The sequence below is a fragment of the Aureobasidium namibiae genome, assembly GCF_000721765.1.
Source record: "Aureobasidium namibiae CBS 147.97 unplaced genomic scaffold scaffold_11, whole genome shotgun sequence".
NCBI classification, from domain to species: domain Eukaryota; kingdom Fungi; phylum Ascomycota; class Dothideomycetes; order Dothideales; family Saccotheciaceae; genus Aureobasidium; species Aureobasidium namibiae.
Genome location: NW_013581198.1, coordinates 951,078 through 966,073, shown reverse-complemented (window position 1 = coordinate 966,073; position 14,996 = coordinate 951,078). Strand labels below are relative to the sequence as shown.

At 49.7% G+C, this 14,996-nt stretch overlaps 6 protein-coding genes across 6 annotated transcripts; 3 read left to right on the top strand and 3 right to left on the bottom strand.

Moving 5' to 3' along the window:
• Window positions 1-1,395: 1,395 nt before the first annotated feature.
• M436DRAFT_27901 (nucleotide-diphospho-sugar transferase) lies at window positions 1,396-2,266 on the top strand (the record flags this gene model as incomplete). The annotated part of the gene is made up of 2 exons (XM_013570637.1): window positions 1,396-1,719; window positions 1,775-2,266. Coding segments are annotated over 2 exons (816 nt in total), but the record flags the coding sequence as incomplete, so codon positions are not given.
• A 1,701-nt stretch (window positions 2,267-3,967) lies between these two features.
• On the bottom strand, window positions 3,968-4,660 carry M436DRAFT_83172 (kinase-like protein; the record flags this gene model as incomplete). Its single annotated transcript, XM_013571017.1, has 1 exon — window positions 3,968-4,660. The coding sequence occupies one exon, from the start codon at window positions 4,658-4,660 to the stop codon at window positions 3,968-3,970; it is 693 nt and encodes a 230-aa protein (XP_013426471.1).
• Window positions 4,661-5,030: 370 nt separating this feature from the next.
• Window positions 5,031-7,815, top strand: M436DRAFT_65050 (thiolase-like protein; the record flags this gene model as incomplete). The annotated part of the gene is made up of 4 exons (XM_013570905.1): window positions 5,031-5,063; window positions 5,125-6,070; window positions 6,111-7,645; window positions 7,702-7,815. The coding sequence occupies 4 exons, from the start codon at window positions 5,031-5,033 to the stop codon at window positions 7,813-7,815; spliced, it is 2,628 nt and encodes an 875-aa protein (XP_013426359.1).
• An 842-nt stretch (window positions 7,816-8,657) lies between these two features.
• M436DRAFT_49812 (uncharacterized protein) lies at window positions 8,658-9,254 on the bottom strand (the record flags this gene model as incomplete). The annotated part of the gene is made up of 1 exon (XM_013570811.1): window positions 8,658-9,254. The coding sequence occupies one exon, from the start codon at window positions 9,252-9,254 to the stop codon at window positions 8,658-8,660; it is 597 nt and encodes a 198-aa protein (XP_013426265.1).
• A 1,642-nt stretch (window positions 9,255-10,896) lies between these two features.
• M436DRAFT_83170 (uncharacterized protein) lies at window positions 10,897-11,501 on the top strand (the record flags this gene model as incomplete). The annotated part of the gene is made up of 2 exons (XM_013571016.1): window positions 10,897-10,998; window positions 11,055-11,501. The coding sequence occupies 2 exons, from the start codon at window positions 10,897-10,899 to the stop codon at window positions 11,499-11,501; spliced, it is 549 nt and encodes a 182-aa protein (XP_013426470.1).
• Window positions 11,502-12,110: 609 nt separating this feature from the next.
• M436DRAFT_49444 (NADPH-dependent medium chain alcohol dehydrogenase) lies at window positions 12,111-13,529 on the bottom strand (the record flags this gene model as incomplete). Its single annotated transcript, XM_013570741.1, has 6 exons — window positions 12,111-12,454; window positions 12,510-12,904; window positions 12,957-13,089; window positions 13,214-13,273; window positions 13,326-13,429; window positions 13,480-13,529. The coding sequence occupies 6 exons, from the start codon at window positions 13,527-13,529 to the stop codon at window positions 12,111-12,113; spliced, it is 1,086 nt and encodes a 361-aa protein (XP_013426195.1).
• Between the last annotated feature and the right edge of the window lie 1,467 nt (window positions 13,530-14,996).

The following is a 14,996-nucleotide window of genomic DNA, read 5'->3' as shown; positions in this document are numbered from 1 at the left end:
CTTAAGCATGCGGCATATTGTCGATTTTGATACTTCTACATCGAATTCGCACCACAATTCAAAGGCTAGTTCCTCCTGCCAGAGGTCGTTCCTATGCGCAAGCAGTTCCATGGCATACTGGCGTACTATTGGTGTCAACTTGCGTCGACGGCCTCGCTGCTTAATAGCAGTAGAAGGCTTCTGTACGTGGCCAGCGGCTTCAAAGTTACGCTGCATCCAGTAGAGCGTACTCCGAGCAGCATGAGGAACTACTTTAAGTACTGTATTAACGTCGCAGTCGTCGCGGAACATGGCCTCAACTAGCGTTTTATCGTGGTCGCTAAGAGGCATTGAGCTGAGCTAGTTTACTGCTATACTGCGCATCAGCGAGGGCTCTAAGAGGCTTCAAAACTGGTGTATATCAAATAGAACAACGACCTACAGCTATTACTATAGCTATTAGAGCTTGTAGAGCTGTATATAGCTGTATAATTGATGAATTAGCAGGTAATTAGCTGCTCTGAGCATCGAGTTCGAAGTTGGGAGTGGCAAATTCTAATGAATTTTGAAACCGAGAATAAGCCTATTCTACGCCAAATACAATAGTTTACGAACGGCCGCTTGTTTAGCAACGAATACGTCGAAGTTTGCTCAACTAATGAGTTTCCTACAAAACGCGACGTTTTGCTAGTGCATCGCTACATGGTAGAAACGTTCCAGCTCGAGCGAAAGGAGTTGAGCACGATGCAAATGACTGTCGATGGAGACTGGACATACACTTTCTAATCAGACATGAAACATGGCACTTAGACTTCTCTCCTCAAATCAACAAGTGTGTTGATTGTAGAATAATTTTATCCCTTATGTGATGTTAATATCTGATGACAGGACTAGGATCTACTAGCGTGGGGATAGCAGCGAGAGCAGCTAGCACATTTTATGACAAGCTCCACACTGTCTATTGAAAGTTACAGCGAGGCACCTCCTCAAGCTAAAGATCTATATCAGGAAGACAGTGCTGTGATCTAGCTCCTGGCTGATGTTCGCTTGATCCTATCCTTGACACGCTTGACCTCACATCTGACACTTCTTCACATTACATATTTTCCATCCAACGATTACGTGTAAATGATCTTCAAGACACCAGCCCTGTTCGCAAGTCTAGTCAGTTTCTGAACCAGTCAATCGACCAGAGACACCATGATCTGGAAGAGATACATCCGACTCACGAGCACGACGCGGAAAAGCCGACTTTGTTTCAAGGTCATCGGCCTGATCCTGCTGCTCCTTACGCTGTTTGGAGGACTGCATCTTCTCTAGCTGCAAAATGGGGGAATGATGCTCCACAAATCGGCTTCGCAATACCGTTCACCCTTGTGGTTGTGGACGGGAACCAGTGGGAAGACGTCTGTTTCTTCTAGATTTGCTTACTGCCAATACGTCACGAACAGGGACTACCTGTGCAACTCGTTAATGATCTTTGAATCGCTCAGTCGATATGGAAGTCGAGCCGACCTCTTACTAATGTACCCTCAGCATTGGGACATACATTCAAGCTCAGTTGAAGCACACTTGTTACGGAAGGCAAGAAGAGACTACGAGGTGAAGCTGTTACCCATACAGATTCAACACTTCAATGGAGAAAACACCTGGGCTGATAGTTTCACCAAGCTTCTGGCGTTCAATCAAACACAGTATGAACGGGAGATCAGCTTGGATTCGGATGCCAATGTCCTCAAAGTAGGTTGACAAGCACAACAAGATCTCCTTGTATTTGAGCTGATCTATCCTGTAGCCTATGGACGAGCTTTTCTTCTTGCCTCGTACCCCGATCGCCATGCCTCGTGCGTATTGGCTGGAGGATACTCTGTCATCTCAGATTGCGGTAATAGAGCCATCTAAATACCAGTTCGAACGGATTCTCCAAGCTTTTCGTCAGCGACGGGAGTCAGCGTTCGACATGGAGATCCTGAACGATCTCTACGCCCAGGACTGCATCATCATTCCTCACCGACATTACGATCTCCTTACAGGTGAGTTTCGCAAAACGGAGCATCATAGATATTTAGGATCGACAACGGAGCAATGGGATGCAGAGAGAGTGCTGGAAGAGACTAAGTATGTTCATTTTTCTGATTGGCCATTTTCTAAGCCATGGAAACCAGAATCTGAAGTGGAGCGATTGAAACTCCAACCGAAATGCTATGAGTCTCTACCAGGAGAGCAAAACTGCACTGACCGCATGATATGGAACGAGATATATCGGGAGTTTCGTGAAAGACGTCGCGTAAGGACATGATTGGCCATAAGTTAGCAGCAGCTGACTTTCCATAAGATAGTCTGTTACGTCGACTCAACACCTTTGTAGAAGACAGACAGTACACCTATACTGAGCCCGGCCTGTGTCTTGCGATCGGAGGTGGAACTTGGCTTGTTTGTTTGTAGGTGATGTACCCGGTCCAGTCCAACGGCCGCGGACTAAACACACAGTACGCTATGGAACTGAATTCAATGATGGAGCAGAAGAACATTACTACGAGGCAACGAATGGACCGTCTCATCTCACTGCATCCTCAAAGCTCTAAATACCATAGACCTTCGACATTAAAATCAGCCTTCCAGACCGTCAGACTCCTCGAACATCCGAGAAACGTTCTCCGTCCCATACTAGGCAATCCGTTTCTCTCTCTCAGCCAGGCCTTCGAACATATGTGTTGGTGCATGTTTTTTTGTGCGCCTGCTTGCTGCAGTAGGTTTCGCGGCTCATCTCGCAAATATAATTGATGTTGGGATTTTCGTACGTATTGCAATAGTCATTGTCGCAAAGCTTGCAGATGATTATACTGCCTTCTTGTCTCCATTTAGGCTTGCGAGATTGCATCCTTCGGCAGATATAGTACAGAATCTTCCGGTCCGGGTAGGTTGGATTGTACTAGGTCGGCGTTGAAGAAGGGGAGTAGGATAGGAGCAAGTGGTGACCTCTGCGGTGGTCCTGACTGAGGTAGGTTCTACACCTCCGGTGTGAAGTCGTTGACCATTACATTTGCGCTTCTGTCAGTACGGATATCTTGTACCGATCTGACGATGACTTCCATTATCCCTCTATCTCTTAACCTCCCTGGCAGGAATCCCATGGCAACCTTGTTGCATGTTCCTTTCATGTTGAGTAACACTAAAGACAGACTTTTGCTTCTTCTCCAGGCACTGGATTATAGTATTCAGGCAACGGCTTTTGTTTGTACAATCTCACTACAGCTCTATTCACTGAATCTTTAATTATCTGCATAGGGACGCTGCCAACTCTGTCTACTTCCTTGGCGATCTCAGCAACACTTTCGACGGTTCCGCCTAATACACTCTCCCGAAATGGCCAACAACTTCTTTAGACCAACCAAGCCGCCGCGTACCATACCGTCACGTTCCGCCCTCCGGCATATGGACTGTGGAATCGACTTGAAAGGCAGAGTCGTGAACCCCGAACGAAGCTCAATGCAAAGAGAGTTCGATAACATGAGAATGATGTATTGGGTACGGCAAGTAGATAGTGAGCCCAGATATTGATAACATCAAGCCGACTAGCCTTTTACCGTCTTTACTCACACAAGGCCATGTCAAGTCACCCCAATGTGTTACGTCCCCGCAAGTGTTGTTTCACATCTTTGACGTCAACTCGGGAGTCATGACCTGATAGTACAGTTTACGACTCATCAAGTACACGCGCAAGGATGACGATATGACAGCAAAAACGGCTAGCTCAGTAGTCGACAAGACGTGATATCAGTTGAGCTTCAATTCAACTACCACCCAGTCGAGAAATCGCTCCGCTCTTGATCAATTTCTCGCATCCAATTCTTCGCGTCCTCATATTCTTACTCTCGACTCCATCCAATAGATCCTTAACCTGTCTATACTCTCCATGCCAGCACTTTCGTATAATGTTGTCCTCGATAGATCCAGCCAAATGTGGGAATTCTTTGTTTTGGAATTTTTAACTCAGGATAACACCATGGTTGTTCCCCCAATATTCAGTCTCGTGAGGCTCACAGCCACGAAGAAGGCTGTAGAAGACGGAGCCGATAGCGAAAATATCTGTGCGAGCGCCTGTCTTACCATAGCTGCCTGCATCGATGCCTTCCGATTTGTTTAGGAGCCGACCAAATGGTTCGGTCAGCACCTGAATGTCTTCTCCGACCTTCGTGCCACGATCGAGATCAGCCAATTTCAGATTACGCTCTGCGTCGAGAAGCATATTGCCCGGGCGGATGTCATTATGAGCCAGTCCGAGTCGTTCCAAGGTGGCAGCGACATCACACAGTTGCTCCATCCAACGGTCGATATCCTGCGTATCGAGGGCTTGCGTGAGTTCCAGGACCTTCCAGCCATTTTGCTCATCGCGCTTCTGGTATTTGTTGAGAAGCACTGCGAAACCTCCGCCAGAGGCAAATTGTAGGAACGTGACATGCGGAGTTCGATGGTGACATTCAATCAGGTAAGGGATCTTTCCGGGATTCTCCTCGATCATCTCGAACATGCGCTGCTCATTGGCATGATCTTTCTGCTCCTCGGCTCCTTTGCAAGCCAGTTTCACAACCATCGCATCTGTCACTTTATAAACCAAGCCAGTGGCTCCTCGACCTAAGAGTGGCATATCGCGTAGATCAGTCAATGATTGAGAGGGCATTTCGGTGAAGACTCTTTCTCTTTCCAGCACTGCTGCGAGGATGATTCGATACGTCCGAGAGAAAAGTGCAGCCTCGAACTCACATCTTATGAGTAGGCTCACCGCCATTTGCGCCAAGCCTGGAATTAGTAATCATTCCACCTGCGGAGATCAGCCTGGCATGATTGTGCCGCGAACCAGCCCAACTTTTGTCTCGGAACTGATATTACTGATATAACATCGAGAAGTTGTGAGAGGCCAGTAAGCAGGCAGCTATGGCTAACTGACTTTTTCGACATTGATCTCCATCTACATATCAAGGCTATGTGATGGATCTCGTGAATTGCATACAGTCCTCGTGAGAAGTCAACTTTACGCATCTTGAATCAATATGAAGCGATATCCGCAAACGGCAAGATTCATTGTGATTGGTCACTACTGATTCCACTATATCGCATGACTATGGCCTGTACTCGGAGTCAAAGCTAGGTCTTGAGACCTTGTTCCATCGATTCCGCTCCGAGAACTGGTCTCAATATGTCACAATATGTGGAGCTGTCATCGGCTGGACACGAGGGACAGGTCTGATGAGTGCGAACAACATCGTCGCAGATGCCGTGGAGTCTCAGGGTGCCTTGACATTCATACAGTCCGAGGTGGCTCTCAACATTTTCGCACTCATGACTCCAGACATCTCAAGCTTTTGTGAGGATACTCCGCTGTATGCCGATCTTCGCGGCGGGATGCAGTACATCGATGACCTCAAGCAATGCATAGCGGCCGCTCGCAATCGTATCTCTGAGGAAGTCGCGATTCGCAAGGCTATCGCTGCTGAGCGGGATATTCAACGCTCAGTCCTTCGAGGTGTCGAAACGCCGAAAGAGAAGCTTCAACCAGCAAAGCGAGCTCGTTTCGAACTCGATCTTCCCGCACTGTCTGACTACGAAACAACAACACAAGGAACACAGTATCCTGAAGGGATGGTAGACTTATCCCGCGTCGTTGTCGTGGTGGGTTTCTCCGAGCTCGGTCCGTGGGGCAACTCACGCACTCGGTGGGAGATGGAGTCTAACGGCGACTTCACCATGCAAGGATACATCGAAATGGCCTGGATCATGTCTCTCATCGAACACAAAAATGGCGACAACAAAGGCAAGCCATATGTGGGATGGGTCGACGTAACCACGAAAGAACCCATTCGCGATGATGAGATTGAAGAAAGATATGGTGCCCAGATAAAGTCGCACGCTGGCATCCACTTCATCGAAACCGAAAACTCTGGAGGTTATGACCCTCACAAGAAGGAGTATATGCATGAAGTTGCCGTGGAGCAAGATTTGCCGCCTTTCGAAGCTTGCAAAGACACCGCTCAAGCTTTCCAATTGCGCGACAGGGCCGATCAAGTCACCAGTTGGAGCATGTGCCACAGCCGTAGAGTCTCTGGATAGTGGTCTGGACGCCATTCTAACAGGCAAAGCCAAGATGGCCATCGTAGGTGGCAGTGATGATTTCCAGGAGGAAATGTCATACGAGTTCGCAAGGATGAAGGCGACTTGCAGCACCTCGGCCGAGCTTGGACTAGGAAAACTACCGAGCGAGATGTCTCGCTCTTGTTCAACCAGCCGTAGCGGCTTTGTTGAATCGGCTGGCTGCGGAGTTCAGATCATCATGACCGCCGAGAAAGCTTTGGAGATGGGCCTACCCATCTACGGCATCGTGGTCATGACTCAGATGGTCAGCGACAAGATAGGTCGTTCGGTGCCAGCTCCAGGGCAAGGCATTCTGACTGCTGCTCGAGAAGACATCAGGACCGCAGACTCGCCTTTGCTGGATTCCAAAAACCGCAGGCATAGGTTTGATCGCGAGATGCGTCATTGGCACCAGCAGGCTGTCTCTACAAGGTCCCTATCCGACACTCAGAGAAGTGCTAGGGTCAGAATGCTGCAACGTATGTGGGCCAACGACTTGCGTGAACAGGAACCCGGTATCTCGCCGATACGCTCAGCTCTAGCCACGTGGGATCCTACGGTCGACGACATCCAGGTAGCATCATTACACGGCACATCCACCAAGGCCAACGACGTAAATGAGACTGACGTGGTCAAGCAACAAGTGGAACACCTCGGGAGGTCGCCTGCTGCGCCTTTATTAGTCGTCTGCCAAAAGAGCTCGACGGGGCATCCGAAGGGTGCAGCAGGAGCTTGGCAATTGAATGGTTGCGTGCAAATGCTCCGAACGGGCATCGTACCGGGCAACAGGAATGCCGATAACATCGAACAGAAACTTGAACAGCGCAATCATCTTATATTCCCTGGTCGGCCCCTGCAAACCCAAGGAATCAATGCAACAATGCTCACGTCGTTTGAATTTGGCCGGAAGGGCGGTATCGTCATCATGGTCCATTCGAAATATCTCTTCGCCGCCATTTCAAAAGACACGTTTGACACGTACAAAAGTGTGGCAGATCAACGTCGTAGAGGTGCTAACCAGGCGTACATCCGGGCAATGCTGGAGAGCAGAGTTGTCCGCGTCAAGGAAAAGTCTTCCTGGGCAGAGACGGAGGAGAAAAGAGTCTTCCTTGATCCATCGTATCGCCACGGGGTAGCGAGTGTTGATAGGAAGAGTCCATATACTGTCAGTATTGCGCCAGACTCTGACACCAGGCACCCCGACAAGCAGAGTCCCACGAGTATCGATGAGCTCGAAAGCACGATCAAGCTAATGTCGAAAGCTGCTATGCAGAGTGCAAACAACGCTACGATCGGCATCGATGTTGAAGATCTGTCCAGCATCAACCTTGACAACCAGGTGTTCTTGGAGCGCAACTTCACAGTAGCCGAGCGAGCATACTGCGATAGATCGGCCGATCGCCGAGCTTCATATGCAGGAAAATGGGCGGCTAAAGAGGCTGTGTTCAAATGCTTGCAGGTGCCTTCGCGAGGAGCAGGCGCAAGCATGATCGAAATCGAGATCCTCAATTGTGATGACGGCCATCCGGAAGTCAAGGTAAGTTATGAACACTCTCCTGTCGAAACAGAATTTTTGCTAACTACAATGGAAAGACACGGGGCAAAGCGACAGAAGCTATGACTGCTCGTAGTGTTAGCCGGTTCGAGATCAGCGTTGCGCATACTGAAACAACAGCCGTCGCAATAGCGACTGCAACCAAGTGTTGATTGTGCTATGGGCAAGAGGCACGGACAAATCGTTTGTCCGAAGGGGAGATCGGTAGGGCAGTAATAGCAGGTTGTTGAGTGGCGGCAACCACGTCCGCGTCCTTGTTGAAAGAAAGAATTGAGAGAGTTTCACAGGCTGGGACGCGCCCATGTTTGTCAGAGGAATTACGATCAAGCCAGGACCATGTTCGAAGACAGAGAACGATTTGACATGGTCTATTTCAGCACGAGTGTCACTTCCAACGTCGTCAGACAAAGTTATGGTGAGAAGGAGTCGCAGAGTGAACACTGGTGGAGATGACGACATGCTGAAAGGAGGGAGCTGAGGCACCACGACTTTTGGCCAAATCTGGTCGTGGGATTTCCCTTCCGCTCGACTTGGGCTATTCAAATACCTGAGCAGATAATGCGGCGAAATGCTGAGTGAAACATATGTCGCATCATTTCCACCTGGATAGCGTTGGGCAAGCAGATATCTCCGGAGCCTACAGCTGTCGCACTTCCACGATTCGAATGAGGCATGTACTAGGACACACTTGTAAATACTTGCACGAATTTGAAAGCACAAACAGAGTCTGTCACGTTGTCCGTGCCATCGTCCTGTGGTAAGCTTGTCGCTTTGGTCACGGTCTACAAAACTCAGAAATCTATTATACAGTCCGTTCCGCCGACATTGACATTGTCACAAGCACGCAAAAGAGGAGATGTTGGGAGGACATGTTGAAGACTGAGACAAGTAATGATGTGGATGTAAATGACCTACATGAAACGTTGAATCGCGAGGCAGATACATGGCTCGAGAGCTAGGAAATCAAGGACGAGCAGAATGAGAAAGAGCATATCTAGTCCTGGCAAGTAGCACGATAATCAGCCCAACCTCTACAGCAAAGCCAGCAAACCTCAGACTTGCAAGTGGCACAAGTCATGTGGTTGCAGCCTTCAGTCAGTTCGATCATCTGATTGCACTGGGGACAACGCTTGAAAGCACCGTAGTTGAGAGCACTCAGGACAAGCTCGATTGTCTCGTCGATCTGGCAATGGCCGCTGTGGGCGAGAGAAAGGCAGAGCCTGCAAGTCTGGGCAGAGCAGGCGGAGCATGTGATGTCCTGTTCAGAGATAGCGTTAAGAGTAAATGGTAGAGAGCAAGTCGGGCGTGCGCAATAGAGAGTCGGGCGGAGGCCTGGAGCCCAGTCGCGCTCCAGCCTCAATGCAAGGTTGAAAGTCTCGGTTGTGAGGATGTCCTCAACAGGATCAAGGGGGATGGGAGCATTGCTGCAGCACTTGGCTGGCCAGAGAGTACGATCATGATTGACTGTGTTGAATCGCGCATTAATACAGTCAATGCACCAGCGACAGTCGTCGCATGGAAGGAGGGCCGTGAGTTTGTGATGCAAGCTGACCTCGCAGCTGGAGAAGGAGAAGCAATTTGGGATGTGCATCCACCAAAATATTTTCGCAAGGGCAGTGATGACAAAGAACTCGGCAAAAGCACTGGTGGACTTGCTTACAGAGGTGTTCGGTATCACGATGATGGTGGATGCACCTGAGTCTCGTGGTGAGAATAGTCTGTCAAGGATGTAGCAGTCTGACCCTGGTTTGACTTGAGAGACGTACTTGTATTATCGTCAAGCGCGAAAGATACTACAGTGTCAATCGACTCCTTAACGTGACTCTCCTTGTTTGGTTCCGCCAAGGACAAAAATATTGTTGCCGTCAAGGAAATTGCACAAGGCTGGGACCGCGCTTCGTATCCTGGCCATACAATGGACAGTAGTTAGAAATGTTTGCTTTGTGCTGTCACATGCGATCACTCAGAATGTGAAAGAACTTCATTAGTGTTCGCTAATGTGTCTTAAGACATGGAAGACCAAGAATTACTTGCAGTCGTATGTGATAGGGCTTCAACATCCAGATGCCGACCGAGAAAACGCATGAACACTATGTGGCCCCTCATCGCGCTATCTAGCTTGATGAGAGAAAGCACTACATTCTTGTGTGTAACTTACTAACTGCACCACGTGTGATGGAGTTGAATTGACCATGATAAGCTCGTGCGGATATCAAGGACGAGATGGCAGGTTGATCAGTGTTCAGCACAATGCTTCCATGTTATCCTAGTTAGACACAAGCTCCAATAGAGACGGCGCCGTAACCGAGACTTCGGATTAGGGGTGTACAAGGCTGATGCCACTGCATTGGCGTGCTTGGGGGATGAGCTTGTAACGACTCCGAGAAAGACAAGAATCAGGAATGGCAGCCATAGAGACGGATCATTGGATAAGTTGGCGCTCGCCGTCAGTCCGGCCCCGTGGGGAACTACTTCATCTGCCTTTATCCATCCTAGCGCCAGAAATGTGGCTCTACTACCCCTCATTTCCGACAAACCTTAACCCACCGCTCATACCATCCCGTTCTGTTCACGATCTTCCTTTTCTGGTTCCTGGATATTGGTGTCGTCAATATAGTTCTAGTCTAGTCAATCACACCGAGGTCGCCAAGGGTTGCTAAGGCGGGAAATGCTTGTCGTTCAAGCCTGCCTCGGCATCATTTCTCCGTCCATGGTGAATTCACCTCCTCGACTCACGCGACGTGCGCAGCAATTTCCCAGTTGATGGTCCTCTTTGCATGAGCTGACGAGAACCAATCCGTGTATAATCCCATGTGAGCTTCCAGTTCTCCATATAGCCCAAAGGTCGTTTCGAGCCAGCCCGGAGACAGTCGCTGCTTTGCTTCCATCGTGCGGCTTGGAGTGGTTACTGTAGGAATGATTTGAGGGGAACAAAAGGTTAATCGTAGCAGATGGTACACCTGATCCTGTTTCTACATACAAAGTCTGGTCAGGAACATCAAATCGTGCCAACCGTCTGAACTTTCCAAAACCTCCCCAGAGAGACGAGGTACCTCGGTCAAATCTGGGTGTGAGGCGCTGCTCCCTGAATCAGACTTGAACAAGTTCAAATATCTTGCCATTTCCCATGTCAAGTGCTGTCTCTTCCCATCATCTTACTATCTGTCGCTTACATCCTCTCACTGTCACCGACCGTCTTCCCTCAATCGATCAACCACTTTGCACTCGCCAATATGAGGACCGCCGCCATCTTCGCTGCTGCCATTGCCTTTGTCGTACCAGTCCTGGCTCAGTCCAACGCCGCTTCTGTCCTTTCCAGCTTGCCGAGTTGCGGTGTATGTGATGTATCATCCCTCAAGTGCCGTTCTGTATGCTAAGACAATCTCGCTAGCAAACCTGTATTCTGAGTGGCATCGCAGCCACTGGTTGCTCGCCTACCGACTCTGCCTGCCTGTGCTCCAATACTGCCTATCAGTCTGGCGTCAGTTCCTGCGTGACCTCGAGCTGCAGTTCTAAGGACGCATTGAAGGTTGCCGCTGCCGCAAGCTCTCTCTGCCCCAACGGTACTGGCGCTCAGGCTGCTGGCGGCTCATCAGCCGCTCCTGCCTCCTCGTCAGCTGCTGTCGTATCTTCCAGCAGTGCTGCCCAGATGACCTCCTCCTCTGCTGCTGCTGCTAAGACTGGCAGCTCATCCATGATGACTTCGTCCCAGGCTAGTGCCAGCACTGCCGCTGGTGCATCTGCAACGACTTCAATGGCTGTCTACACTGGCGCTGCTGCGAATGTTGGTGCTGGTCTTGGTTTTCTTGCTATGCTGGGTGTCGCTGCTGCTCTTTGAGTAGTCTAGCAATACAGTTTGTTGTCATCTGTTGCACCCTCCCAACTCGCTGATGCAAGCTCACTAGGAGTGGAAGTAGCGACTGTAGATATCTCGAGAAAATCCACGTCTTAACACAGCTTACAATGGCAAAAATTCAGTACAGACTTAAGCACAACACCAGAGCAGGGCGCGATTTCTCCTTGCTGCATGTTCGAACCTTCCCTACCCACTGATCTGTGGATCCGATGGATGTCCAGCCAGTCCAGTCCTAACCACTGCAAGAACACCAAGTGGCTAGGTCGATATGTCGTCGGTATTCCGTCCGCTAGGGATCTTGAGGAGACTGAACGAAGCTGCTGATCGGCTACCTAGAAGTCGTGCGTGGTCCTGCAATCACTTGACAAGAGGACTACCAGAAGATCACGTCTGCTACTCCCTCACGTCGGCGAGAATGGATCAGACTGTTCATGACAGCTATTTCACATGTGCCACAAGACTCGTAGAAATCGAAAAGAGCTTCATCATTCAATCAGATGTTCATCATGACATCGTCCAAAGATATCCTGCTTGTCACGTCCAGGCTGTCTAAATTTATCCAAGATACGGCAATTGGCAATGAAATCGCGCTTAGTAGCGCTTGCCGAATGCCTCATCGAACTCGGTGAGAGTGTAGCGGTAGCGGACCTTGTTCTCCTTGACGCCAGTGACAGCTTTGGCGCAGCCCTCGGCCGAGATGGGGATAGTCTCAATCCAGGACTTGATGTTCTGCTTCGAAGCAAGCTCCAGCATAGCGACCATTTCAGGGTGGTTACCAATGTGACTGGCACCAATGTATGATCCATTCGGTGCAAAATCCTGAGCCTTCATAGCGGGAAGGTCGTAGTCGGGAAGACCAACGTTGTGGAAGCGACCCATGACCTTCAGAGTACCAAGATATGTGGACATGTCGAATTCTTGTGTCATGTCGGAGCCTGATCGCTATCAGTATATGATATGCATGCGAAAAAAGTAAGATGAAAAGCTTACAATTGAGAATGAAATCGAACTTGAACGCGTATGGCTTGGCCCAATCCTTATCTCCGGAATAGATGAAGTGGTCAGCACCAAGTTTCTTAGCATCTTCCTCCTTGTCCTTGGTATGAGAAATTGCAAAGACCTCCGCACCGAGGGCGTGTGCCCACATGAGTGCGAAGTGGCCGAGTCCTCCAATTCCGACGATACCGACCTTCTTACCAGGACCGCACCCGAGACGGACCAGAGGGGAATAAGTTGTCAGACCAGCACACAGCATAGGGGCTGCAATGGCGGTATCAAGGTTCTCAGGGATCTTGAACACGAAATACTCTTGTACTCGGATGTGCGAAGAGAACCCTCCCTGAGAAACGGTGCCATCCTCGTACTTGGCACCGTATGTGTCAATTCTGAGATGGTCTGTCAGATGTCCGGCAGTACAAAGATCGCCTTCGCACTCACTGGTTGGGACAATAGTTCTCCTGATCTGCCTTGCAGTTGTCGCAGTTTAGGTCGGCACCGACTTGGGCGCCTACACCAACACGGTCACCAACCTTGATATCCTTGACCTTACTGCCGACTTTGACGGCACGACCTGCAAGCAGAATCAGCAAAGCTCCGGCATGATGTTTGGTGGAACAGCCAGCGTGGTGACATGGACAGGGAGGAGTGCTGACGCGACCAAGAGAACGAAGCGATTGTGGTCTGTCACGACGTACCGATGATCTCGTGTCCGACACAGAGAGGAAGAGGGGTTTCTCCCCAGCCGCCAGTGATAGCTGTTTGTGTCAGCAAGCGGTACAGACATCGTACGGCATGTCGGAGTCATACAGTGTACGTCGGAGCCGCAGACACCGCATGCATCAATGGCGATATCCACATCGTCCTCTTCGAATGTCTTCAGCTTGAACTCTTCCTTGTGGAAGGATTGCCATCTTTGACTCGAGTCAATGGGTGTCCTCGGCAAAGCGAAGATGAAACGTACTGCTTGGGATCTCTGACAACGAAGCCCGTAGCGGTCTCTGGGTAGCCCATGGTGGAAAATGTGAAGTCGCGAAATTTGCGTGAGGCGAAAGTTGGCGGTCTCGAAATCAGCGGAAATGGTCGAAAATTGAAACGGTTCCCGGGGTAAGATCAAGAAGAACCGATATTGCAAGGAGGATGACATTTATAGATGTTCTGATGTTGTCGACTTTAGAGTTTGGTGATGCGAACACGATGACGGTGGTGCAAGTGTTTCCGGCAGCTCCGCAGACCGTTTTACATTTCGTCATCTTGTATACCCAAACCTCCGCGCCAAAAGGCTTGTATCTAGAAGACTTACAGATACCGTCGTCCAAAGGAGCGTCTTCGCGAGCGTGATTGTTGTTGGAAAAGTAGCAGCAACAAATCGGCTGGCGAAGTGAGACGCACGAACCTCAGAACATGATCGACCCTGAGTCCACAAGTCAGATGAAACGTCGCTTTGCTGGGGACTCCCAAGTCCAGTACACACACAATCTTGGCGGTGTCAGTCGCGATGTTTGTCGCAGTAGTAGTCATTGAGTCGATCGAGGCAGTCTCCGTTGGATTGGGACGTCGAGCGCTCCGTATCGTGTTTGGTTAGCAAGACGCTCACACTTTCTCCAGGCTGACATCACGGCGCCAAATAGCACGGGCACCCTGAAGACAGGCAAGAGGTTACATTCATGTAGTGGAGTGTCCTTGTAGCAGCTCTGCTCCACTGTGCATGGCCTAATGTCTGACGATTTGCCGCCTGCCCTTCGGTGTGATAGCTGTCTCGCGAAAATACACCAGGGTGGCTTACATTTGGTGCGCATGATTGTCAAAGCCGTATCTTGGCCGGCATCGTTACTAACAGAACCATCTCTCAAGTAGGACAATACCATGAGGATTGCGCGCTCTACTCATACCATTCTTCTTCCCTTTGAGTTTGTTACCGGATCTCCAAATCATAATTGAAAGTGCTCACTCCTACAAACGTAGTCTCTTGCCCGTTACGTTGACATCATATGCACCACCTACATTATGCTATAGCGTTTGAATAGTTGTCCTTGGCGATGTGGAAATGACATGGATGCCAGCGATTTATTTAGACACTCCGGGATATGATGGCACAAGACATTCATAGTCCAAGGGAAAGCATAGATTTGCGCATATGGAAACGATTGCAAGCGGTACAAATCTAGGAGTATTCTGCTAGACTTAGTCCAAGGACCAATTCTGCCACCACATCTCCCCGCCGTCGCATCCAGTCTCAGCCCAAAGCAAGCCGAGAAGAGAGCTTTGTCGTAATGTGTGTAGATTTCGTTGGCATCAGTGTGATGAGAAGGCCAGCTGAGCCGCCTTCGGCTGCATGCATGTCTTGGCGGCGGCTACGACTTTACGTGTTGTCTTCGTTGTATCCACGGTCGCGATCTTTCTCTCAACCCTTCAATGCCTCTTCTGCGAGAAGCCTCTCCAGTCACATTATCTAATTTGACTGATGAATGTCCAAGATCG